Source organism: Platichthys flesus, chromosome 20 (assembly GCF_949316205.1).
Source record: "Platichthys flesus chromosome 20, fPlaFle2.1, whole genome shotgun sequence".
Lineage (NCBI taxonomy): Eukaryota > Metazoa > Chordata > Actinopteri > Pleuronectiformes > Pleuronectidae > Platichthys > Platichthys flesus.
In genome coordinates, this window is record NC_084964.1 from 10,989,508 (window position 1) to 11,016,284 (window position 26,777).

General features: G+C 42.4%; 1 protein-coding gene across 11 annotated transcripts in view; it reads right to left on the reverse strand.

The window, feature by feature from the left end:
• Positions 1-26,777, reverse strand: part of si:ch73-103b11.2 (myosin phosphatase Rho-interacting protein) — a 46,819-nt gene that overhangs the window by 2,020 nt on the left and 18,022 nt on the right. Inside the window, exons 4-26 of one of the 11 annotated variants that reach the window (XR_009911937.1) lie at positions 21,976-22,127; positions 20,458-20,542; positions 18,070-18,123; positions 16,835-17,063; positions 16,175-16,739; positions 14,884-15,025; positions 14,607-14,723; positions 13,109-13,165; positions 12,945-13,013; positions 12,758-12,847; positions 10,393-10,502; positions 10,204-10,242; positions 7,961-8,726; positions 7,755-7,871; positions 3,186-6,923; positions 1,744-1,891; positions 1,543-1,648; positions 1,274-1,433; positions 1,082-1,189; positions 902-988; positions 644-806; positions 340-425; positions 35-118 (exon numbers count right to left, since the gene is read on the reverse strand). Coding sequence is in view for 8 of the 11 variants with exons in the window: in XM_062378991.1 (XP_062234975.1) it covers positions 340-425; positions 635-806; positions 902-988; positions 1,082-1,189; positions 1,274-1,433; positions 1,543-1,648; positions 1,744-1,891; positions 3,186-6,923; positions 7,755-7,871; positions 7,961-8,726; positions 10,204-10,242; positions 10,393-10,502; positions 12,758-12,847; positions 12,945-13,013; positions 13,109-13,165; positions 14,607-14,723; positions 14,884-15,025; positions 16,175-16,739; positions 16,835-17,063; positions 18,070-18,123; positions 20,458-20,542; positions 21,976-22,127 (7,197 nt within the window). In the remaining 3 variants the exon portion in view is untranslated. Of the gene's footprint in view, positions 1-34; positions 119-339; positions 426-634; positions 807-901; positions 989-1,081; positions 1,190-1,273; positions 1,434-1,542; positions 1,649-1,743; positions 1,892-3,185; positions 6,924-7,754; positions 7,872-7,960; positions 8,727-10,203; positions 10,243-10,392; positions 10,503-12,757; positions 12,848-12,944; positions 13,014-13,108; positions 13,166-14,606; positions 14,724-14,883; positions 15,026-16,174; positions 16,740-16,834; positions 17,064-18,069; positions 18,124-20,457; positions 20,543-21,975; positions 22,128-26,777 lie in introns of all 11 variants that reach the window. The other 10 variants (XR_009911936.1, XR_009911938.1, XM_062378991.1 and 7 more) reach the window with 10 other exon arrangements.

Below are 26,777 nucleotides of genomic sequence, written 5' to 3' on the forward strand. Positions count from 1 at the left end.
GGGCATGCTTTGCTCTATGTCATGCTATACCTACAGCACATCTTGGAGTGGGGACTGGGGGGGGAATCAACCCGCAATGGGAGTGTCAGCTATCCATTGAGACCTGTTCAGTGACAGACTGACGGACAGAACAGACAGATAACAGACTAATGGGACTTTTCACTGACAGCGTCCTGATCGACAATTATGGAACACACTTCTACAAATGTGTGTTAAGTCTGCACAACACAACCTTGATACACAATGTCACACACACAGCAAACTGACATGGTAGCTTTAGAGTGTGTGTGTGTTTGAATTTGAAATAATATGCCAGTAACCAGCAAAAGAACAACTCACCTTTGACCTTATGCCTCTCAGTTGCCTGGAGGCTGCTGATTTTTCTTTTTTTATGATATCTGGATTACTCTTGGATTTCATGATATCTAAAAAAACAAAACAAATTGTTACTATCATCATTTACCTCACGAATTATCGCATGAAGTGTAATTTCCAGCTACACAGGTCGTTATCTGTGTCAGAAGTTTCATGACATCGCTCATAAATGGTCTAATTTCTAAATAAAAGTAATAAACTTTGGTATGAGAAATTTTTGTTCAAACAGTGCTATAATAATAAAAAAAAAATTGTTTACTCTCTGTACCGTATCCAGATGTGACTGTTCCATCGACCGTCTTCTCGCCTAAAGCTTCCGTGGCGATGAGCAGTTTCTCCTTCAGTTTGCTGATGTCACAGTCAGCCTTTGCTTTCACTATGCTGAGCTCTGTATAGATGCCCTTATATTTGTCGGTGGCATATTTCTTGTCCTGGAGGAATGAAGGTTAATGATTTTTTTTATTCGGTTAAAAGACAAACGGGGTAGAGGTAACATGGCTTCAGTAAATAAATTGTCTTTTCTTACCCTTAAAGCAGACTGCAGCTCATCTTTCAAAGAGTGTATTTCCTGTTTAAGATACTGGATCTCGGACTCCTTAATACGTAGCAACACCTACAAGATGGAAAAAGAAACCCAGTTAGATTAAAGAGATGGAAGAGCAAGTCAATAGTATATTTGTGTGTTTGTGTGTGTGTTTGCACACACCTCTAGTTCATACACATCTTTGCCTTGGGTAAGTGGTGACAGCGCCGTTTCACCGCTGTAACAGGAGCGCATCCGGATGATCTCCGCACTCATTCGATTATTCAATTCCTGCCAAACAGACACACATTACTCTGCATCTCTATGGACAGTGATGGTTTTCGTATGTGTATCTACATGCATGTGTTTTCATACCTGGTTGTGAGCATTTAGCTCCTGGTTCTCTCTCTGACACTGCCTGAGGGCCTGCCTCTCAGCCTCCAGCGCCTGGTTCAGGTGAGCGTTCTCCAGACACTTCTGAGAGTACTGCTCGGACAACACCTCCAGCTCTCTCTGGAAGGACTGGAGCTCCTCCCTGGACAATCACAGCATCAGAAGATCAGCTGGAGTCTGATATTTACATGTGTTTATAGTTTTCCTTAAGATAAGAGGATGGATCATTTCGTAAATCAAAAATAACATACTCGTATTGTAAGCGAAGCTCATCGATGTCAGAGTTCAGTCCACTCACTGGGGAGCGCTGGTTCTTCTCCAGCTCCTCCTTGTGTGCATTTTTCATAGCTTCAATAGCTGCAGTGAAGATCGATCACACACATTCAGTTAGAGTATGACAGCGTTGTTTCAACCACAGCAATTATGGGTGGTATCAGAATTATTTTCTTTACCAGCGATTGTCGCAGCAGTTTCCTCAGCTAAGAGTCTCTCTCGCTCTTCCATGAGTTTGCAGATCTCCCTCTGATGCTGCCTCTGGATGTCTTCTATCACCTTGTGGTGGGTATCTTCCATTGCAGCGAACCCACGTTCACACGTGGCCTAAAAATCCAAAGGGTCCGGATTCTTTCATCACATAATTCATTGTGCACACAATACAGCACCTGCATTCTATTTTGTGACTATAGATTCAGTGCAACATCCATTACTGTTCTAGCTCACTACATGTTGTGTCATGCAAGATCAGTGACAGGAGCCATGCAAGCATTTTTAGGATTTTCAAACCCAGCTATGTTAAAAGGTAGCGAGTTAAAGCAGTTCAATTCTAATCCAGCGAGGCTGCACTTTTGTCGGTTATAGAGCAGACTTCCCTTTAAGTTTTGAATATGGGAAATGGTGTGTCAGTAATGCATGAATGAAGATGCTCTTTAGGAATTAATGAGACATTTTGGATATTTAATTGTCTGAGTGTGCTTAAGTCATGACAACCTGTAATTGATTCATTTGGCTTGATAATGTAAAACTAAGGATGTCCCATAGTAATTCACTGGTGTAACCAGATCCACATTGTCGGACACTTCTCAATTTAAAGTATTCAAAGACTATCAAGACATTATACCATAAATTATAATACTTCATGTGACGTATTCAAACTGTGACACAGGCTTTACGTTCCAAAAATAGTTTTAATATAATATAAATAGAGCTTTATATTTAGAGCCCAAGCAACATATGGATGTTTTTTAAATACAGATATAATGGCCAATATATATATATTAAAAGTTAAGTTGTTTATATCAAACCCTCATATTAAAAGAAATTATTTAGAAAGTAATTATAATTGAGGATTGGTATTTTACAGTTTAACCGTTACCTTTATTATAAACAACTACATATAAGAGGAAATAAAATACAACTAAATTTATAGAATTTGAATTAATGCAATATATGAAATATTTTTGGTAAAATACAAACGAATACACATGCTCTTTACATTATTCAGTGAAATAAAAGTTTTTATATACGCCATTATGGTTAAATATACTCTACCAATATATCTCAGTCTAGAACAAAAAGGTGAACTGAAAAGAAATTTCCTAGAACCAGACAGCTAACGTGGCTAAAAGGCTAAATATAAATATTCCGGAAGATAACGAAAAACGCAAGCGGGACATCCCTAAGAGCTCTGATTACACTTATTATAAAGTTTGCAAACTTATGAATTTAGGTTTGCGGTTATTCTGAAATCACACCATTTCCCAATTCAAAATGATTATTGAATATTAGTTGATTGACGAACAAAAGCAAGGTTAATTCAAAATAATCCTCTATTTATCTACTAGTCTAGCACTGACACAAACAGATAAATCTAACAAAATATTGAAAGAGCAAAAACCTTAAGACTTTCAAAGTCTCTCTGGTATTTCTCTTTCAGGCTGGCCACATCTCCTTCGAGGTGCTTGCTCTCCAGTTCGTCCCTCATGGTGTTCATCTGAGTCTCCAGCTCCTGGATCCGGTCCTTGAGAACCACCATTGAGGCCACCTCGGACTTATTTTGAGCATCTTCCCCCTTCCCCTGCTCCTCCTCTTCCATTGGCATTATGGCCTCATCACACAGTAGCGACTGTGAAACCTCAGGACCCTTTTTGACCTTCAGGTGCTCTTTGAGACACTGAATGTTTTCCACATACTGGGAATGTAACTTTTCAATCTCCTCTGTGTGGATGTGCTGGAGCTCACAGATCCTCCGTTCAAACTGCTCCTCCAGTTTCTTCACATGACCCTGTTGCTGCTCCTTCATGGTATCCATGTCCACCAGGAGAACCTCTAACTTCTGTTGGCTGTCGGCCATTGTCTCAATGAGGGCCAGCTCTGTTGAAGCACAGCCTTGCTCTGCTCGCTGTAGCTCTTTCTTGTGCATCTGATTCAGGTTTTCAGTGTCCTTCCGGTAGTGTTCCTCCAGGAGGGCCAGTTGCTCCTGCTGCTGGGAGAGCTGATTCACACGTTGGCTGATCTCACTCCTCAGGGTTTGGTTCTCCATTTCAATAGTGGCCACTGTCTGCGTGAAACTCAGGCGCTCCTCCTGTAAGGATGCTTCAAACTTTTCTTGGATTGCACTGACATTGTGGGCATGCTGCTGGACAAGAGCATCCATGTTCTGACCTGTCTGTTTGCACCAACCCAAGTCCTGTTCATGCATTGCCCGTAACCTACATGCCACATAAGCCACCTGAGCCTGAACTAGGGCTTCACGCATACACACAGAGGTACTAGAGAAATTCTCTGAGGTTTGCTGCCCAAAAAGAGCCCGGATCATTTTAGCCAGCCCTGGATGGGTTTCACCACCTTCCATCTCTTGAGCGTACTTATGAAGGATTGCTGCTTGTCGCTGAAGCTCATTGGCCAGATTGTCGTGTGCATTTTGCAGCGTATCGATAGAGTCAACACCACAAGAGGGCATTTCTTCAGCCAAGTGTCTGTCTACAATTTCCTCAGCCAGATCTCGCGCTGCTTCCATTTCAATCTGCTCCATGTAAGGAGCAAGTTCAGGGGGTTGAACGTCAGCTAACCGTTGTTGATTAAAGCCAAAGTTATTTTTGACTTCCTTTATTACATTTTTCAAATCAGGCCTTTTGGAAGCTTCAATAATCGCTTTCAGAGCCATTTCCCTTTGATTTAGGTTCGTGTGAGCTTCAGTCAACTCCCTTTTCAGTATTTTGAATTTCTCTTCATAGCAAAGCTTAAGGTTTTGAATAGAGTAAACTAGTTCTGCTTTAATGAAGGTGTTAAAGATTGTGGCGTCATTTACATCAGCTGACGCACTGCCCTCTTTGCATTTTGCAACATCTGCCTCAGTTTTCTCCAACTCCTGCCAGAACGCACTCTCTAACATCAGCTTCCTGGTCAAGACATCAGCATAAACTATAGCCAAGCAATCTCTGTCACTCTTTTTAATGTTGTCGATGTCTTCCCATATCTCTGCAAGAGCATGTAGAATGTCAGACTTTGACGTTTGTATCGATAAAGCCATTTTATTCAAAATTACTGCCTCAAAAGACAAGGTTTTGGCAAAGAGCTGAAGAGCTTCTCTATCTCGAGTCTCTGGGGTTTGATTCTGATGGACAGCTGGTGTTTGTTCTTCCAACGTCTTTTGTCCTTGTTGGATGTACAGTGATGCATTGAACAAATCGCTCTCTATCTCCGACAATGAATGCAGCTGCGAACCAGTGGAAGTATGAGATCCAGTGAGAATAACACTGACTTTCTCTCGACTCTTTTCAACGCACATCAGAGCCTTGGCATAATGCTTATTGGCAAGACAACTACTCTGCATCCCACAACTCAACTCTTTCTCTGGGTGATGGTCTGTTTCTGTCATCTGTACATCAATCTTGGACATGTCGTCTTCTTGGGTGGATTGCTGCTCTTCTAGATTCTGCGTGAGGTTCCTTAGCTTGTCCTCAGTGGCAAGCAGTTTAGTTTCGAGGGCATGTATGATTGAGATAAACTTCTCTGGGTCACTGGTATGCGGCATATCAGAGGAGATATTTCCTCCAGTTAAACCGATGTCTTGATTTACATCTTGGTCATCTTTTTGTCCTGTCTCCACATGACCACCACTTGCTTGGCCCGTGACCAGGCCCTCTAAGCTAATGTATTTTTGGCACTGAATACTGGAAAAACGTATCCTTGATCTCTTAGCTAGAGACTCCTGATCATCTGGGGCTTTCTCTGACTTGGATGTATTATTAAATGAAAGAGAAAGTTCTGTGTTTGGTGATATGGAGGCTGATGTTTTAACCCTTCCCTTTTTCCTCAGCTCTGGGGTCTTATGTCTTTCCATTTGTAGGTCAGCGTAGCCCAACTGCAGGGCATTGAGATGCTGTTCGAGCTCCGCGATACGGTCCTCTGCGACCACAAGCTTGGCTTGCAGATCCTTTTCAGCACTACAGGGCTCAACCTTTTCTAAGAGGCTCCGACTCATATGACAGAGAAGCTCCTCCTTTGCTTGCAACTTCTGTTCTGTTTCCTCCAAGCTGCTGCCAAGAACTGTCATTTTAATAAGTGCCTCTTTTAGGTCCTCTTCCTTGCGTTCCACTAGCCGTTCATACATCTCCTTAGTCTGCCGGATCTCTTCCTCTTTTTCCCTAAGGAACTGACTCATTTTCTGAAACTCCTGGGTAGCCCTATCATATGACTGCTCCAGCGTGTAGTACTCAGCCTCTTCAGTTTCCAGACATTTGCGAAGCTTATTCACCTCACGATCAGCTTCTGCAATCTGGTTGATAAGCTCCTGACAACGGCAAGTGAGGTGGCTCTTCTCTTCTTCCAGCCTCCGAACGCTCTCCCTCAGTGACTCAACCATGTCAAGCTTATGAGTCAGTTCCTCTTGTAACTTCAACATTTCCTCACTGCAATCTTTGCCTCCGGAGGAGCACCTTCCTCTCAACAGAGCCTCTACCTGCTGTTCTGCCTCTAGCAGATTGTCCTCCATCTCTTTTTGGGTGATTTCAGCCTGAGTTAATTTTCTGCACAGATTCTGTCTTTCCCTCTCATGACTCTCTTGCATGCTATGCTGCTCCTTCCTCAGACGCTCCTCCTTCAAAGCTTGGCCCTCCTCAGTAGCAATGAGTCGAGCAGTCACCTCTTGCAGCCTCTCCTGCAACCTCTGTACCTCTCTAATGTGGTCTCGTTGCAGGGCCTGCTGGTGCTCGAGGTGCCTGAGGGCCTGGTTCCTCTCTAAGAGGCAGGCCTCTACTTCACGGAGTTTGTCCTCACTGTCCTTTAGCTGGGCACGTAGGGTGGCCTCACTTTTTCCATTTTCTACTTCTTGTTCCTTTGAACGCTCCTGCTCTAACTTGAGCTCATTGCGCATTCGGGCCACAGCCTCTTCACTGGCCAAGATTTCAGCCATTGCACAAGCTAGTTTACCCTGCAGAGCCTGAATGTCAGCCTCGTGGCGGTCTACAGCGTCCTGGGCATCGGTGTAGCTTCTCTTTAATGTCCGAATCTGCTGCTGAGCAAGGTCCTGCTTGCGCCTTTGGGCCTCCAATTCGCTCTGCAAATCTTGATTAAGCTTGTGCAAGCGTTGCCATGGCACTCTGTGCGGTGAAGAGGAAGGGGGTGTTGCACTCTTGAAAAAGATTGATGAGACATTTCATTAATGACATCACCATATTTCCCTACCAAATACGGAGAGCCACATCTCGGGGGTTACCAGGAAAACAAGTTTTGTTTTTCTCCTTTGTTAATAAGCACCTCTTTTGTTCAGTGCTTTTCTCCACGCTTCCACTGTGCTTTTTCAGAGGTGACTTGCAAACACAAAGGTGTACATGAACACACCTTCCCAAAGAAATAAACAAACAAACAAAGAAAAACCTTCAATGGGTGACTAACACAGAATAACTATTATGTGAACAAAAAAAAAGGAAATTAGTAAATGTATGCAGTTATGAAACACAAAACAGCATGCAGATGTCAAGCTTGGAAAGGACACACACAAAGCACAGATGAACAGAGAGAAAAAGCACAGCGCAAGGCCTATTGATTACTTTTCTTACCTTAACATATCAGATCAAATCAATTGTTTTCCCAGGAAATGTGAAACTCCGTAAAAACAGTTAGTGAAAACTCATGCCAAGAAAAACCACAACCATGCGTTAACAGTTTCAGTTTCAGAAAGCACCCACACCTGTTAGTTGAATGCTAGGAGTAACAGTAAATACACACCAATCTGTGATGAGCCAAAACAAATATACAATCTATCGAGTACTGTGGCACAGTTGATAACATTACTGCACCACACATTTCACCAGCAAATATAGCATAAGACCTTACAAACCTTGCAGTAACATTTTGTACATTGTTAAGCTTTCTTTGTCGATACTTGTATTGCTATGCTGTTTGTATATGGTTACTTTTCTAAAACCTACTTATCCTGTGTGATGGATGGTGAGTGTAGTACCTGCAGCACATAGCCCTCTCTGGCACTGTGTTCTCTCCCTAGCGCATCATCCAGCTGTTCTTTTAAAAGGTTGTTCTGCTTCTGTAGTTGGTCCAGCTCCTTCTGCTTCTGTCCCAACTGAACAAAGACGGAGAGATAATATAAGAATAAACATCACAACATGGTCTGATAAAATACATGTACATGACCACAGGCAGTACACAAACCTCTTTGTCTAGTAGTGCAGTGAGCTCATCGGCAGGCAACCTTTCAGAATCAACCAAGCTTGCTGCAGCCGTGGCGATCGGCACTTGCTTCTCTTCCCTCAAAGGTGTCGTCTCCACCTGATGCCATCGCTGCTCAATCTCTTTATGGACACCTGAGGTTCTGTTGTCCTTCTTATCCTCACTAGCAGGGTGCATGGCTGTAGGGTGGTCCACTTCCATGGTCCCTTGCACTTGGCTTTCAGGTGTTGATGGCTGTACTGTTTGCGTTGTATTAAGTGTGGAAGTCATGGTAGCAGTAACAGTATTTGGCATGTGGGTTGGACTAGTAGTGCTGTGTGGAGGGGCGCCCCTCCTGAAGTTCCCCTTCTCTGCTTCTTCTGTCATAAAGGGTGGATGAGCCCCTGATACTGAGGAGGTAGAGACCGGAGAGGACGCTAAAGAGGAAGCTGAAGAGGAGGGAGAGCAATAAGAGGAGGTTGTGGAGAACGATGAGTTGAGATCGACGGTGTCGGCTCGCTCCTTCACAGGCTTTTCTGTCTGCTCCATCTTGAACTCAGACCAGTCGTAAGTCTTGGAGCGGCCCTCTGGTCTGCGTTCACGAACTCGGCTTTTACGCAGCTCAGAGGGAGGGACTGAGACGTGGTTGCCAGCTGGCTGTCTGTTGACATCAGACCTGGGGGCCTCACGAACGGGGCTTGGCTCACGGGTGGCCTGCGGACAGGGCTCCAACATCACTTGGGCTTTTATCTTCTCATCAGGGAGAGATCTGAATGAACAAAAATGAAGCACATAAAAAAGATATATAGGCAGGCTTCAACATAAGCTGACAATTAGTTTTGCACCAACTCAAGCGATAATACTATTACACAAACCTTTGCTGGACAAGACAAGAATGCAGATAATTCCAGCAGTGCAGTATCAATTGCCAGTGCGTTTCACAGGGTTTCTGCAGGTTTCACCAAGACTTATGAAGACATCATTTTTACCACATGGAATTAAATCTTATACAAATTTAACAGTCATGCCCGGCAAGGTAAGAAAGTATGCTGGCATTATTTTTAACCAAATTAGATATGTACTTCCATAAGGCATATGCAATACTCAAATGCTTATTATGATATGATGAGACTTTAAGCGACTATAAGTAGCAGTAGTGACAGTCTTTGCTATAGGTTTGATGATGCGGACTGAAACTCAACAGAAAGAATTGAGCAGCCTTTACGAACTCTACTGCCTACACAGCAAGCGAGGGAAAATATTTTTGCTAATTAAAATGATACCTTCTAAAGTTTTTTTTTATTATTTATTTTCTAAAACCTTTTTCAGCACCTGCAGAGACCCTGATTGACAAACAGAAAAACAATCATTGAATGCATTAAAGTCAAAGCATTAGCATCGGAACATTTATAAGGCACACGTTGCACGGGGCTGAAAGCAGCTTTGGGGTTCACTCATGATCCGTCGTAAGCCTGATGGCAGACACCAGCCTATAAGCTACTACGTTATTACCATTTATATAATGGCTAAATGTGAAGAATGTGTTTGCAGTAAACAGCATGCTGATTGGCACTTTCGAAGTAGAGGGGCAGAGCATTTTTTTTAAAAGTGACCTGACGGAAGGATCTATTTTTACCTTGTTGCGTGGAGGTGTCGGGAAGAGGAAAATGAGAAGGGACAGGAGCTCAAGAATGAGCAAGAGATGTCTGCGAGGTGTCTGTGCAGAAATACCAAAAATATCACGCATTCTCCCCAGGGAGAGAGCTGCCTCGGAGACACTGGCAGAATAAAACTTGTGACTATATTATATGTGACGAGCGTTCTGAAAGGTAATACTCCTCTTAAAAACTCTGAAATAAATGATTGGGTAGTTAAAAGTATCCTTAGGTGAACTGTTGTTCTGGAGCAATTCCAAAAGAAAGAAATGATTATATCCCAGGTCCTCTACTCAAGCTCTTTTCTTTCTCCGTTTCAGTTATGATTCTTCTGTTGTATTAGTTAACAGTCACACAACGGCGATGATCAAAATCAGTCTCTGCTGCTGATCGAGGCAGGGCCGGTGGATTATTCTCGTATGTTGATGTGATTGCAGCTTGTGTCACTACGGTGGCACAACCGACACGGAGACATTACTCAACAATCACATGACATAGAGCAGGACGACAAACACGTTGGGGCGGACATTGCTCAGCAGTTACATCACTGTGTGAGGAGGGGGGAGATATTCAACACATAAGCACTCCAACCTGGGCTTCAGAACGGATAGTTTCAAAGAGATGTTTTTCCTGGCAGCAGGTTGAACATACCCAGTGAGGGAGGAAGAGAAAGAAGGGAAGAGAGGGTGAGGAGGACAGATGGATTCAAATAAAATAAGTGAGAAAAGGAGCTGTTGTTATCTGCCAGGGGTTGAAGCGTTAATCCTCTTTGGGGCTTACCGGGTGACGTCGGGGGCAATAGTGGGTCGCACATTCTTCATAATGGCCTGAATCCAGTTGCGGCGGATTCCAGAGGTCATGGCTGACAGGGTGCACGCTCCCTCTGTGCACTGAAAGCAGACAGGGATGGTATTAGTGGGACTGACAGGGATGGCGACAACTTGCCGATTAAAATACCTTTTGGTTACACGTCAAAGAAATTGTCAGCATGTCTTTGTTCGAGCTTTAGATAAAGGTATGTAGCCATAGACAATGGAAGCTCCTCTTTCACTTGCTGAAAACAAAGGTGGGTAGAAAAACACACTTTACATTGACTGATGTACTTAAGTAACCTCTTAATAATAACCACATTTGAGAGTAGTGTTAATGCAGTACATGTTGAACTGATTCGAGAGTAAAACTTTCCCCTATGTTACTATCTCAATTCTCATACCCCAGTCTGAATGCTGTTTAATGAGCAGAATGATAAATGCTGAAAAATGAAAGTGAAATGAGGTAAACATTCTTGGCTTCACTTCTCCTTTGATTTACTCTGTTGTGCTGTTAAACTGAATTGAGTTATTGAATGATTGTGTCCAGAGCATTAAAGAACCAGTGTAACGGAGATGAGAAGAAGAGTTTGTAATTTAAATTGTCATCACTAGTCTCACATCATCTAGACGTAAAAGAGGATGTCAAATCAAATCAGTATAACACAACTCATATTTCTAATATTACTCAATGTCAAAATGAAACACTTTCACCAATGAATTAAATGGAGCAAGACATTTTAAATGTCAAGGTGCAACTTTGATTTGACTTTAAAAATGAGTTCAGGCAAATGAGATATGCATTGATGTACTTACTTATACAGAAATATAGATTTAAAGCAATATAATGCAACAAATTCAGTTTTGATGCTACACTGACTTGTAATAGGGAGAGTGGTGCCTCTTTCATTCTGCCAAAGTCTGTTGTTGCTCTATGCAACTTTGGTAAGCAGGTATGATATTCTGTGAGATTTTTGTACTTAACTCAATGATTAGTCATCAACTTAAACTGCCAAAATTAAGTTATAATGAAATGCCAAAGTATAGTTGTAAAAGTCATTAAAACAAGCTTTCATCTGTGATATTCATCAAGGACAATTTAAATATCAACAATAATTCTAAACAGAGTTTGTTACAGTGGCAACAGATGTGGTTTGGTAAGCCAGGGATCATTAGGAATAACCGGTCAGTTGTGATTCAGTTCAGTGAGAGGGACTATGCAGTCTTAGATATGTTGACGCAAAAGATAGGCATTGTTTTCCATATATGACACAAATTCACAAACTTGTTTGTTTGGACATGGAGTCCAAAATAATTACTACCAGCTTTAAACTGAGGTATCATGCACTCAGCTTTTGTGAAGTACATTTAACTGTATATACAGTGACCTCTAGTGGCACTCTAGTCTAATTTCTGCAAGATCAAACGTAATGCATTAAAGTCTCTGAGGACACAGTGATCAGGTTTGAGACACCAGGTACCTCATCCGAGTGTTCAACTCTACACTGAAGCTCAGCCACTGAGAGAACAACAGCACTATCCAGTCTGACCACGGGGAGAGCAGATATAAATACTGGAGTTATTAATTTCTCGACACACAATCCCATGTTGTTCTCAGCCAAAGAGACAACGATCCCCTCGACTACTCTATTTCTGACTTCCTCCAGAAAAGAGCTGTGGAAGCTGCTTCAGGCAAATGTAAACAAAAGAAATCACCTTGTAGTTCCTCTTCTCCTCACATAGGATTAGTAATTGCGTCGGTCCTGCTACATATATAAATCTATATGTAGCAGGAACAAAACCCCTGCTGACATCAAATGGATAATGTGTGCATTGCCAGCCACTAAGTACAGCACGTCCAGTAATTTGCCAGGAACAAGTGCTAAACCATTTTAACAGCCAAAGGATTATATGAAGAAAGACCACCGGCTTCATCCCAGGATCAATATAACTGCAGGGTTGTTGTGAAGATGTGTTACTGACCAAATGTGGACAAGGACAGGGCCTTTAAATGCAGGAGGTTATGTAAACATATTGTGAAGGATGAGGGGCACACAGGGTCAGAGAGACACACGGCGCTAGCAACGGCTGGAGCAGATTTAGACTACCATGATGTCAGTCTTGCATGGAGAGATGACAAGTCAAGTGACATCCCTCGTCGCAGACAAAGAATCATTTCAACATGAGAAATGGTCAAACCTGATACCTAAAGTTCAGCTGCATGCACGGTGTCTAAAGCTGTTTATAGCCTAGCAGAACAGTGCAGACAATAGGTTTCATCTTCTCCGGTGATTAATGATGCTGGACAATCGATGACACGAAGACTCAACACTCACCTGGATTTGGAAGCCGTAGTTTCTCTGAACCGGGAACTCTTTGACGTCGCAGCATGTGGAAAGGTCGATCTCCCCATCCAGTTCGGAAGCCTATGGAATAAAAAAAAACATCATCATCAACATAAAACATAAATATATTAATTCACATACAATCAAACAGCTTCAACATGGCTTGGTAAAGTCTTACCTCCTCAGCTATCGAGTCCTTGTAGTACCTCAGACTCTGGTCTGTTAGTACAAACCAGTGTTTCTTCCACTAAAGGAAAACAAAAAATTGTTAATTGGATTCCATGACAGCTCGTTGTGTGTCATGAGACAGTTCTTTCAATTCTGCGAATGAAAACTATTTACCATTCCGTCCTCATACAGCTTTGTCATCCATCCTTTTTTAAAGTTCAGCAGATCTGGCTGTTAAAGAGACAAACCAGAGTGATGTGATATTAAGTACAGCAACTAGAATATTTTAAATTAAACGATTAAGAAAAACTATTATCATCACTAATAATGGGAAATTCAGATACCAGTTGAACCTCTTAATATGTCATTTGTCAGCACATAAACAAAAAGAAAATCAGGACAGAAAAGCAGGATTTTGCAAAAAGTTTTTTTCCCTCAATCAATATAAAAGGGGCTATTCTTCACTGATGCAATTATATGCATTTGTTTACACCCCTGCAGCTTAGGAAGTGCATGTCCTGATACGTTGCTCCAGCTAAAGAGACCGACTGGCGGGAGCTGGACTTTCCCTGTGAAACACAAACTGCTGCACATTGACACCAAGCTCAGGTCTGTTTATAGACTCAAAAGTAAACCATTCGCCCCAAAGCTGGCTCCGGCTCACTCAACAATACCTTTCTTTTGGTGAGCTTCATCAGGTGTGGTGTCACCGTCTGGCAGAGAGTCATTCTGATAGCTAACTGCCCTCACTTCATGTGCTGACAATCTGTTTCTCTCGGTCTCTCCCGCAAACATACCCCCTGACTGACACTGCTTCTGTGCTTGCTATTTATAATCAGCAGTAGCAGTGACGGCAGTGGTGTGTACATGAATGTGATTGCGTGTGTCTGTGTGTGTGTATGTGTGTGAGTGGGTGGGGGTTCAGGCAGCTGCAGCTTGGACAGGGAGACTGACAACACACTGACATGGATCACCCCCGCAGTGCCCTCTAAACAGACCTCAGATCAGTAGCAGTTTGTCAGACTGGAAGGAGTCAGACCCCAGGAAGATACCAGTGCTACCTTCAGCAACCAGGCAGCATTGCTATATGTAAAAATATAATTGTTTGTGTGTGTGTGGGTGCGTGAGCGCGGAGTCACAGTGGTGTTTGGTATGTCGATTATCTGAAGTTAAATCATAGTATGTCAGTAATATCAAATTCTGTTCTACAAGAATGTGCCTCCCAGCTTTTTTTAGTTTTCAATGAAAACATGAAAATGAATTATATTTTTAGTAGTTAGAAGCTCTTAATAACTATCTTTTTTTATATACCAAATTGTTATATAATCTGCCACATTCTGACTGGACTCAGTGTTCTTATTTCCCATTTTATTTTGAGATAATTATGATACATATGTCTGTTTTGAATTTTTTGGCTGTGTCTCTGTTACCAGTTGTGATAAAGGCATTCATATTTCTCCTATGGTCCAAAACCTGATGCTTAAGCAGTCTCTACTACATTGTTTAAGAATTGGCTTGAGATACTATTAAACGCAGTTTACAGTTTTCATACAAGCAGTGAGAGATCAGATTCCCTTCTCTGCAAATGAAATCCCAATCTTAAACTGGCTAAGCCATTTAATTGGATCTAAAAGTGTTTATAAGATCTGTATACTTTAATATTAGTACTCACCGTCATTGAAGACTCTGTCACTCTGCGGTCCAGTGACTTTGCTCTTCTTAGGTTGGAAAAAGTGGGGCTGGTCAAACTGGGAGCTGAACGGTCTGTTCCTGCATCCAGTGAATTCTCCTATAAATATAAAATTAGAAATTGTAATTAACCCTAATTATATCAATGATATCAAGTAAAGAGAGCATATATAACTCATTATAAATGACACATTCAAATCAGTGAATCCTATACATCTTTGCTGATTTAGTATTTACAGTGAATGAGGATAATAGCATACATGTTTGTTGGCCAGACAGCGTCTCTCGCTGCGACCTTGTCTCTGGATTAGCGCGGTGTTAGTGGAGGGCTCACTGGAGCTGCTGGTTTCCATATGTTCTACATGCTGACCCTCCCGAAACCTCCCGATGATTTGTGGACGCCTAAGAGTCACAAAGATTTTCTTTTCAAAGTCGTACTTCAAACACAGCTCATGTTACACTCAACATAAAAGTCTGAGAATGAGAAAAATACTGAGCAAACAAAACACATCAATCTTAAATCGTAAAATAAACATATTCATAAGAAACATAATGATGCAAGACGATGTCAGAGTCAGAATAGAAAAAAAAACAAAGCATAATATGCAAAGCAACTTTGAGTCAAAATCAATGTCATAAAACGAGTAGTTTCAGTTTATTGTGTGCAGAGCGTAATGTTGTATTCACATGTAGAAAGTTTGACATCATTCTCGACTCAAAGTCCCTTTTTGCAATCAACAATGTGCAACATGAGGTAGCGGTATATCCCCAAAGAGAACAATCCAGAGGAACACCAACAAATTAAAAGTAGTGTAATGTGATGAGATTTAACTTGAGAAGAAAAGGAAAATATCTAGGATGTTGATATAAACAATCTGCAGAAGTAGCAGCAATGGAAACACAGTCTGCATTACCTTGAGGCAATGCACTTGTTATTATTAATGTTAATGTATTTGTGAATTCAGACCAAGGTAGAAAAAAAGAAGAAACTGTATGTATAACCAACCAGTACAAACCATTGGTGTGGTGTGTTTCAAGTGTGCACAGTATATGTGGAAACTCAGGTACTTATGTGGAAGAGTGTATGATTGTGTGTGCTTCCAGGCAAAGATGAAATGATAGAAAGCAGGAATCAGCGGTGACCAGCAGGGAACAGCATTGGGACAGGGATGGAAGGGTTGGTTGAGCATTAGCTCTGAAAGGTCGGTTCAGGAGCCCCTGGAAAAGATTGAAAGAACAAAACAGACTAGCAAAAGTAGCAAGAGCAAAAGGTAGCGATCAATAGAAAAGAAAGAATCACATGCATTTAAATCCCCAAATCATTAATGGCAAACCGCTGTGAGGCCAGGGTGGACAGCTATACTAAAAGATTCTCAAGAGATGGCTCATGGACAGCTGCCACAGGGTGACAAACATGATGCATGCTTTCAGCAATGCATAAGCTTTATTAATGATTATTAATCATGTTAGCTTCCATTATCACGTTCAGGGACTTTGTCTAGTATTATTTCCCTAAGTGTCGAGGCAAGACACTTATCCATAACCGCTCACCTGCGCTCCTCCCCGAACAGCCGAGCCACCTCCTCTCTACCAGGACTCCTTGTCCGTGCTCTCAGCTCTTGGCGCTTTTTCTCTGAACGGAACGCTTCCCGGTAGCTCAGTCTGCGAGCCCGTGGCACGTCCGACAGCGTTGCGTACTCCCTGCCAGAGCAGCCCACTCTGCCTCCTCCATTACCGACGTTACTAGTGCTCCCTCCACCACCACCACCACCGCATCCCTCCCAGGTGGGCGACGTGACGCTGGGATCGGAGTCCAGCGAGCTCTGGGAGGAACTGATGGTGGAGTAGCTGGGGGAGACGAGTGCACCTGGAGAAGGGAGGGGGTCTTGGGAGGGTTGACAGGGGGAAGATTGAGGTTCTGACTCAGACTTGTACCTGGGACTGGGAGCTCCTAAAGAGGAGGATGATGCCGAGGAGGACAAGGGCAGGTGCTGAGGCGGCTGTGGGGACTGGGAGGGCTGTGCAGAATATGGAGAAGGCTCCAACTTGGTCTTTTCCAAGGAAAAGTAGCCGCTCTCCACACGTACTTTGCGCCCAGTGCTCATGGTGCCACCGTCTGAAACAAAAACACAGTGCGACTGATGTGAATCAACAAAAACAATCACATTATGGGATGTTTAGGAATTCATACGCCCCTTTCTTAGTCCTCACCGTCTTGAGTTGTGATACTGGAGTCTGGTTGGCTCTGGCTCAGCTGGCTGAGACAGGAGGCACTGCGGCTGCAGGGGATGGTGGCCCGGCTCCAGCGACTCTCCTCCTGCCACAGTGTCGCACGGCTCATTGGGACGCGCTCGGCACCGGCAATGCTGCTGGGCAGGCACGAGATGCTGCCGCCGCCACTGCTGCTGCTGGTCACTGTCACCTTGGCTGGGCCTGGCTCCTGGGGAGGAGTTCGGGTTGGGAGGAGTGGACAGGAAGAGGTGAGGGCAAAATGGGAGGTAAGGTCAGACAGAGACTACAACAAGGAATGAGAAGGAAAGGGATCAAAAGAGAAATTAAACACTAAGTAGTTAATTCCAAATAATTACATACACCTCATTATAGTATAATTATGTGCTTTAGTAGATACCTACACTCAGCTGCAGTGCTTTGACATCATGTGCCAGTAACACAACCACCAAATCATTATAACAGGTTTTTTTCTCACCTATTAGTTGCTCTATGTGAAAAGCTCAGCCCACTGATCTCTCTCGTTTGGAGCAATCTCTTGATTTTGAGTGGCACATGATTTTACACCATAAGTCGGTTATTCATTTGCTTTTCTGTGCGGGTTGGATTTTCTGTGTACGTGTTAAGTAAATCCAATATTACAGTGACGAAGCAAAATCACTTGCATCAATGTTAAAGAGAGAAGGAGGATGCGTGGGAAAGAGAAAATGATGGGCAGACAAAGAACAAAGAGTCTATTCAAGACAAACACAACTGTAATGAGAACAAAAAACAAGCAACAGGTGCGATTTTTCCGGAGCTGGAATATAATGGAATAGAATTGCTTAGATCAAAATCGTAGAGATCGTTTTTACATGACTTATGAATACACAATCAAAATCAATTTGGCGTAATCACAGTTTGACACCAACAGTTGAGTCTTTTCGGTGATCAGCAGACCAACAAAATCATTCAGAGGAGAGAGCAGCTTTCCAGAAGCAAAGCAACACTCACACAACTCTTCATCCAGCCTTTTTCAATCACCAAAAACATTCTGCCGTGCTAAGAATCACTCTTTGATTATCAGATTGAAGAAGAAGGAAAATCCTTTTTATTCCCCCTTCACCTGGATTGTTTGGGGGGGGGGGGGATGTTTTAATAAATAAGTTTTATTAGGGCTGGGATTTGATCCACTGAGGGTAAAGCAGGATATAAGAGTTTGGCCGAGCTGAACTCACTGGGTGTCCATTCATGTCTCCAGTGGAAAAAAACTGGCTTGGAGTTACTCCACCCTGCCAATTACAAAAATCTTTTGATGATTAACGTTTACTATGTAGTGCAGATTATCATCAACAGAGGTAGAACAAAAATCAGTTTTGACATATTCATAGTTTCTGTATTGTCTGATGGGCCAAATTCATGCAAATGTATGATACAAAGCACATTTACAAGACATCAAGAGTTCTGTTGCATCAGAGCCAAGACAAGGATCTGACAGTGCAAAGTCCGTCCAGCCTCCTTTCGTATACAGCGTGAGGCGCGACTAGTTATCACCGTTTTCCTTTCACGCAAATTCCTTTTGGTGCCCAGAGTTAGGTGATTCAATTAAGTGGCACCACCCAGAAGGCAAATACGTTACTGTACTGACAACCATCTCCGAGCAGATGTCTACTGTAAAAGTAGGAGGAGAGCTTCATTCATTACTCATATACCTTTGACGATCTTTAGCATATCCTTCATGTCAAAACAAACAAACAGCTTTCCAGATTTTTGGTCTAAAACTGCAAAACATGGAAAATGAAATGACAAAAGTGGTCAGCAATGACATGGTTTGGCCTTGACTTGTTGACAGCAGATGAATTCCTGCTCTGCAGGGACTAGTCTCTCGGCTCATATTGTGTAAAGCAGATTATCAATAATTTATGTGATACAAGATAATAATGTTTTTCTATCTGGGGTGGCACAGTGCTGACACAGTGAAGGTCATCACTGTGGCACAACTTCCGTATAAGAATTCCGTTCTTTCTTATACTAAATTGTTCTACAAAGCAATATTTTCCCCGGCTGGCCTCCTCTACAGTTTTTGTCGAAATGCAAGGTCAACTCACGGCACTTGTGGGGATTCAGTGGCCAAGTCCCAAAGTATTGCTTTATAGACTCACAGACTTAAACATGGATCTTTTCAATGAACAAGGGCTCAGGCAATTGTGGTGTGAAATTGGAAAAAAATTGTAGGATCCCACACGGACATTCTGAGCCCTTTTGACAGAACTGTAACGTTAAAAACAGGGACCAGCTCTGAAATGAAAAAGGAACCTCCTCTATGAGGGTATTGTTGTTAATTTATATTACAGTGGAAATGCAGCTTTTCCTCCTTAATTACAGAGACTGTGAAGGCGCATCATAGTCAAATTTGTATGAATTAGTCTTTTTACACACTCATAATGACATTTATGGTCTATAAATGTGTTTAGCTCCAATGCTTAATGGTAAAACTTTGTGTATCACTCTTTTCCTCACTATCTCCCTCCCGTCTCCATCTTTCTTCCTCCCCCTTGAATATACAGCCCCTGGGAGACATCCTGCCACATCGATGGGCCATCACAGTGGAGACAGCAATCTTATCAGTCGCTCAGGCCATGTGATGCATTGGAGCGAAATACATGCCCTCTTGCCTACTGCCACAAAAACTGTAAGAGACATGGAAATGTGTCTACTCCAGTTGACATGAAGTATTGCCCCATCCATCACAAAGCATTTTGAGCTGCTGCGTGCCCCTGAACTTAGTCACTCACAGGGCACATATAGGTGACATCAAATGAAATCTGTAATATTTCAGTTTTTAGAGTTAGCCGGTCTGTTGGAAAAAAATGAATTCTTCCCGACCCCTAAATTACTGCCATTAACCCTTAAAGACCATTAGAAGGCCTGGAAGGTGTAACAGCAGCTGACACTGAAAAAAGGTGATCTAATCAAATGTTACCAATTTAATGGTTTTGGTTCGGTATACCAATGAAGCCTGTAACTAATTTAGACAAGCATGAGGCATGTAGTACATTCATCCATCAAGACAAAAACATCCTGTGACTCGAGAATAGAAATATGAATTACATAATCTGTTGAGCATGTCTCTAGCAGAGAAACAATATGTCATCTCTGAGGGGTAAACAGCTGGTGCAGTTTGACTGGAATGAAAAGCCTGCACACAGCATACTTCCATGACACAAGTCGTCCTTGAATATAGGGTATGTATATCCTTTTTCTTTGTTGCTGGCAGCAGCCCATTTGTCACATGTGGATCGTTTATAACTGTATCTTGAACGGTGTTGATAGGACCTAAATGTGTAACCATTACATCATAACAGGAGCCAAAAATGGCGCCTTTATATGTTATAGGTTAAATAAATAATTTACTTTAAAACTGAGCGAGATTCAGAACTCAGAACTGTGACAAAATATGACAAACGTAATAATCTTCATCTGTATTCTCACAGAAGTTGTCGGACCATCCACTCCTTGTTATCTGCAGTTTGTCATCTCACTCTTTAACAACTTCCTTTGCCTTGTTCAGGTGGAACAATACAAAAAAAACCCTTCACCATGGATAGTGTGAAGCGCTGTGTTACCTGGTGAGTCGGGGGATCGACTTTTCGTTTCTTCTTCTGGTTCTGTTTGTTGGTCCTGGGGTACACAGTCAGAGCCTCCTGCCACCTACGAATAGTGAGTCAGTCAAAATGCGGTTCTCAGAAACAGTAAATGCAGACTGTACAAACAATGCTTCCACTGCAGATCAATATATGAGCAGGCAAAAGTTCTCATCAGCAAAAAATAAATAATTACAGTATAATTGCCATGACAAGCATGTGCATGATGTAAAACTATTAGTATTATAAACAAAACACATTTAAGTGATTTGTTGAAATTTGACTAAAGTGCACATTCAAACTCTGATAAGGAGTAAAACACTTCTGAGTAAAATGATAACATAAATTCGCATCTATTATGAACTTTTCATATCAGAAAACAAACACAGAACCCAATGTGTCAGTGATAAGCTAAAATCTGCAGATTTGTATGGCCCTACCGAAAAATCTTTTCAAAGGTTCACAAAGTCCTTGTCAACAAATCTCCTGATGACTGAAATAAACATGGGTTTAGCTGAATAAATCTAGACTTCATGATTTACTTAAGACTGAAGGGTGCAGAGTTTTTGTCTACAAAGAACTGACTATAATTAGGATTTGTTGACAAAATATAAATCAAACTCACATATTATAAAGTCAATAATAGATTTAACACCTAAGTTAATGTAACCTTGTCAAATAAATAAAGTCCTGGCTCTTCAATGGTTACAATCAAGTCGGTGATGTTTGAACAGAACACTCATGTGTTATAAAATATTTCTACTCCAAACACTTTCTAAAGAGACACACACTTGAAACATCTATAAATGAACTGAGTGCCCACACAGCACAGTTTTCACTTTGTAGAATCAGGGGCTTAATCAAACCAGTAAAACAGGCAGGTTAATACATTTATATTTAAAAACATCCTTGTAGTCTGTTAATGTAAACCTCGCAGTGACAAATATGATTGTGTAATGGCCCAGAACCAGCACATTGGGGGAGAGATGACAGGTGAGTGGGAGGTGTACAGTGAGCAGATAGCATAGCGGAGAGGGGGGGGTGCAGTGCGTCACAGCTCCCTAAGAATAGCCATAATATTACGTGTCTTACATCCAGGGATGGAGAGTGGTGCTGATTCACCCTTTACATGTGCAGCAGAGGAGGAGAAGGTACAGGGGGAAACTGTATTATTGAGGCTTGCAGGTTGTGTATTGTGATCTGTGTGCAGGCAAATGGGGATTTGTGAACGCAGTTCAAGAATGTGCACTGTCACTGCAGAGTGGCTTGCCACTCTCTGGAGAGCAGAGCTCAGAGGAGACAGCAGGGGGCAGAGCGGTTTTCGCTACAGCAGCACACAACTACTCTCCCTCATCCAAGTCTCTGTCATCCCTATCAACTCAGCTAAACAGAGAGAGCAACACAAAACATACTGCACACCTGAAGCCACAATTTAACAGTGTATGTCAAGATATCATAGTCCTACGTGAACAGATCCCATTCCTGGTTGTAACGTCTTACCCGTTGATGATTTCTTTGCATTCCGCACGTATGAAGTGCTCTTTGTCAGAGGTCAGGATGCACAGCGAGTTCTTCTGGCCAGTCCTCGCCTCGCCATTTATGACGTCACTGCACTGGTTCATATTGATTGTACCCTGGGGTAGAGTGCTGGGCTGGGGGACACAACACAGACACGTGGAGAAAGTGTTAAAGCGGGGGAAGTGAGCAGACGTGCCCACTTATCCCTCCAGATGGACTTCCTGTCTTCTCACACAATCCACCCCAGCATCAATTTCCATGCCAAGCTTGGCACACCACACGCTGATATAACAGGCTGGGAACAGGCAAATGTTCTTGTTAGAGCTCACTGTGACATTTTGGTTTCTTTAGATGCATATTGCAGCATTTATAAGAGAATAATTACCTAATTGAATCAGCTTTTTGCTTCAGTGGGTCTATTTGTAAGGGAAAACATCCCTCTAGTAATAATTAGGGTGATTTTAGGACAGTGGAACTGGGTGGTTGCTCACGATACGGGTGGGCTCAGTAAGTCGAAGGGTTGCCACTAAATCCAGACTAAAGGATAATCAACACTATAATGATGATGTGTTTTTTGTAGCTAGGAAGAAATTTAGAAAGTGAAAAATGTGGACTCTACCCTTGCATTTAGTTTAGGCTAGTTTTCCATCAGAGTCTAGTATATTTCAAACCATATAAACTAGACTGGTTCATTTCCACATTAATGATTCAATCTAGCCTGTGTGCATCATAGCGCTGGTTGTAAAGACCATGTTGTCCATTGTACCACGAGAAAGAACCTGAAAGGACCTAAGAGCAAGCGTGTCTGCTCCGTTTATAAACCGTGCAAGTTCATGAGTTCACCGTGCGGTTTTAAGTTTAATCTGTCTGATGCCTGGCTGTGAGGTGTAAGATCAACGACACACAATGAAATGAATGCCACCTGTCAGCCATAAATAACATTACCGCAGGACTTCCACAATAATACTACTTTGTGCACAGTGATAACGTTTATAGTCGCAGGTTTATGTAAGCACACAGGGGCTTTGTGTGTGTGCACGGCTTATTTACAATGACTGGAGACAATGTCGCTCCATCTGAACCTGTTGTGCTAGTTTTTGTTAGATTATGTTTTTTGACTGCATCGATCAGTATCGCACAAGGTAGAAACGTGCACACAGATAAACATAAAAAATATAACAAGTTCTGAAACTTTTGCTTGGTCTGACCTCCACATGACTTAACCTGAACAATTCATAAAACCTTGATAACCTCATGTTGACTGAAGGACTTGAATGTGTTCAGGTAAATGAGTAGCGAGCAACCGAGCACGCTGGGCATGGGAAGCTGTTAGAACAGACCTTGGGTCGTACCTTCTCTGCACTAAACATACAGGCGGAATTATAGACACCAAAAAACCATAGCGATTTCAAGTTATAAGTACCAGTTAGCCACAGATGATAAATTACAGCTCTCGAATGAATCGGAATATATTAGGAGATAGAGCTTGAAACAAAATTAAAAGGTTTCACTTTCAACTTAGCCTGGAACCAAATAAACCTAACTCAAGGATCCAATTTGTACAAATGTAACTATAGCCTGTCAGTAACACGGCAATTTCAGCCTCTAATGTGGACAGAGAAGTCAATAGTTAACAGGCTGTGGTTATCCCACCCTGAGGGCAGATGAGAGGCCTTGTTTACTTGGTCACTGTTAAATGTCACGTTCATTCTCAGCTCGGTTGCCGCTGTGTATATTGTAAAAGGGTGGCAGTGTCAGAATTTGGCACAGCAAATTGGATAGTAGGTTTGATCTAAGTACACTATGAGTCAGAGAAATAATTAGAGACTTGAACATTGAGACAGCGTGGTATGACCTTTACAACTTCACTTGTACTCTGGTAAAGCATAAGTGCCACAGACGCTATGACTCGGTTGGCCATTATGTTTTGGTTCAACTTCTTATGCTGGGGGCTTAAAAATGGTCAATCACCAAAGGACTCTCGACATGGAGGTGAGAGGCCAGGGCAACAGCCGGGCTTGACAGAAAGACAGCCCAATAAGACATTGGGACAGCTGGGCGAGGGCCTGGGCCTGTTTCAGACTGGACTGAGAGACTGGCATCAGCTTGACCTGAGAACCCTGTCACTATCAGACATGGAGAAATTACGGTGGTTTGTTGAGAGAAGAAAGATTAAGTCTAAGGATGGATGTCAAGGGGTGCAACAAAAAAAAGGGAGAGGGGGGGCTATTTGGACTGCACGGCGATCTGTCTGTGTAAACAGATCTAGAGTACACCACACGTGTCCTTGAGCTGGAGTCAGAAGAGGATAAACGGCAAAATATTTCAAATTCTGGGAACAGCAGCTTAAGCCGCCGGTTTCATAATCACGGCATCGGATTCTCCAGGATGCAGAAAATAAATCGGACACTGACAACAGCTCTGATTAACAATCTATTTTCATAACACTGTTCACCTCTGAGAGAGATTTTGAGTGCTTATGTGAAGTGGGTGATGGCTGTGTGGTAGCAGAGTATATGTTTTACTCTGGAGCTGCACGGGACTCCTGTCACAAGTGTGTACCGTTCCTGCCTCTGCACTGTCAGCTGGGCACCCATACACGCCCCTGCTTTGGGCCAGCCACTGCAGCTCAAACCCCCAGACCCAGGCCCCCTGAACCCACACCTCTCTGTCACCTAGCCTAGACCCAGTTCCCTTTCCCCGGCCACCACCCTCCACAATGGGCCCTTTGTGAAGCAGCACCAGTTCACACAATGTGGGATTGTCAGCCACCACAGTCCACCGAGCCACTCCTCCCCTGAACCCTCAACAAGGAAATGACCGAGAGACAAGAAGCACAAACAAGTGTCCTTTTGTGATCAGAGCATGGAAATTATGAAGCCAGCATAAACTTATTGTTGTCTCTGAAGTTGTTCAGACAATAGTATGAATGCCGTCTCGATGGGAGTCATTGAACACTGAGTCTCAAGGGGAGACGGGACAAATCAGACAGAGATTTGGTTTCTCTGCACCAGTCTGTGATGACTGGAGGGGCAGTGGGGGGATTTCATATCAGCAGCAATATTTACTTGCTTATGACTCATAAGCAAGTTTAGCTGAAATTATACTCCTAACAAGAATACTATGCTGCTGTGGAAAACATAACTTAAAATATTGTTGAACACTGCATTAAGTGCATATTTGGGTATTTTTTGATTCATTAAAGAATAATCTCCTGTACTATTTTGTTGTATTGTATTGATGTCAAATGTTAAGAAAAGCGTTCATAACATAAGACCGTTTGCTTAAATGCTTTCTTACATAATTCTTCTGTAGACTTTGCAATCTGCAAAAGAAGTGAAGGAGGCTGTTTGCACTTTATCCTCTCAGGGAAAACAAGAACTGCTCAGGCTAATGAAGACCATTCACAAAATTGTGCTTGGATGCTTTGAAAATGAATGCTTCTTTTCAAGTTCCACATTGAATTACTATGTATGGACACCCCACTTGTGATCTCTGTCCAAATGTTGTGTAGCATTACCAAAGTGTTCATTAGGAAGCAGCTCTCTGTTTAGAAAACGGTAATTATTAAGCTCCATGCATGTATGCCTTTGCAACCTTGGCTTTCTTTGGTCTTAGATTCTGCAGCTTAGCAAAACATCCCATTCTCCCTCATGACACAGCAGGAGAAATATTTGCTTCTTTTGGCAGCTGGCTGATGCTCTAGATATTTATTTTAGGTCGTGAAGAAAATTCTCTCCCTCTGCCATCAACATTTTTTGGGGGTTTGATTGACTTTAGGAACTTTAAGAAGAGCATGAAGGAACGAAATGGCATTTAACAATGGAATTGAGTGAAATATTGCAACATCTTTTCAATACATCCAATTGCTCATTGGTTTTCTGTCAGTATGAGGAAACGCCTGGTTAGATAAGAGCACCTGTACGTCAATCAGAAACATCTGGATTTTGGTATTAGGTGCCGGTTTGTCTGCCAACTTGTGTGGTGACAAATTCAAATGCCACTGCTTCACTCATTAACTGACAACCTTTCTTGAGGCATGTAACAGCAAGATTCCCAAGCACCAACTTTCCAAGCTCCTCACCCTGCATCCAGAGACACCGAAGCCAAAGGAAAGCTGATGAAGTGGCATCGCTTCATCCTGACTCATGGATATGGCCTAGGATCAGGTCTTTTCAGGGTCCAACATCCTCTGCTCATTCCTGATAACAGCAATTATGCAATAAATCTTTCCTTAGCAACTTAGGACAACAGAGGTAAACACGCATTTTTGATACTGGTGAGCATGCCGACAGCCAGCTGCGGGGAAATATCCTCAGGTGCCAGACGGATGGAGTCACCTGTAGTCTTGCTACATAGGGATATCAACTACAGTCTGGTCTTTCCTTCCTAAGTCCACAATAATCATAAAAACACAGATATATATAGCAATCAGTCCAGGAACTAGAGTTGACAGATTGGCCGTGGACAAGATTACAATCATCTCTACCCCAGAGTCCTCATGCTCCTTTAATCTTACCCTAGTACCAAGACATTTTTTAAGCCAGTACAATCAGACAAGATATTTACCTTAGCCTCAGCTGTAATACCTTCCTTAAGCCCTGCCTGTACTTATAACAAACATATAGCTGTATAAAAAAATCAAGCTACACCATAAAGTGGATATCTGACATCACTCCTGCAAGGCCGAGTGCAGTCCTTCAGGCTTTTTCAAATACACCTCACCCCACTGGTATGTATTCAAGACTTTCAAAATAATACAACAGCAAAGGCCTCAGATCTAC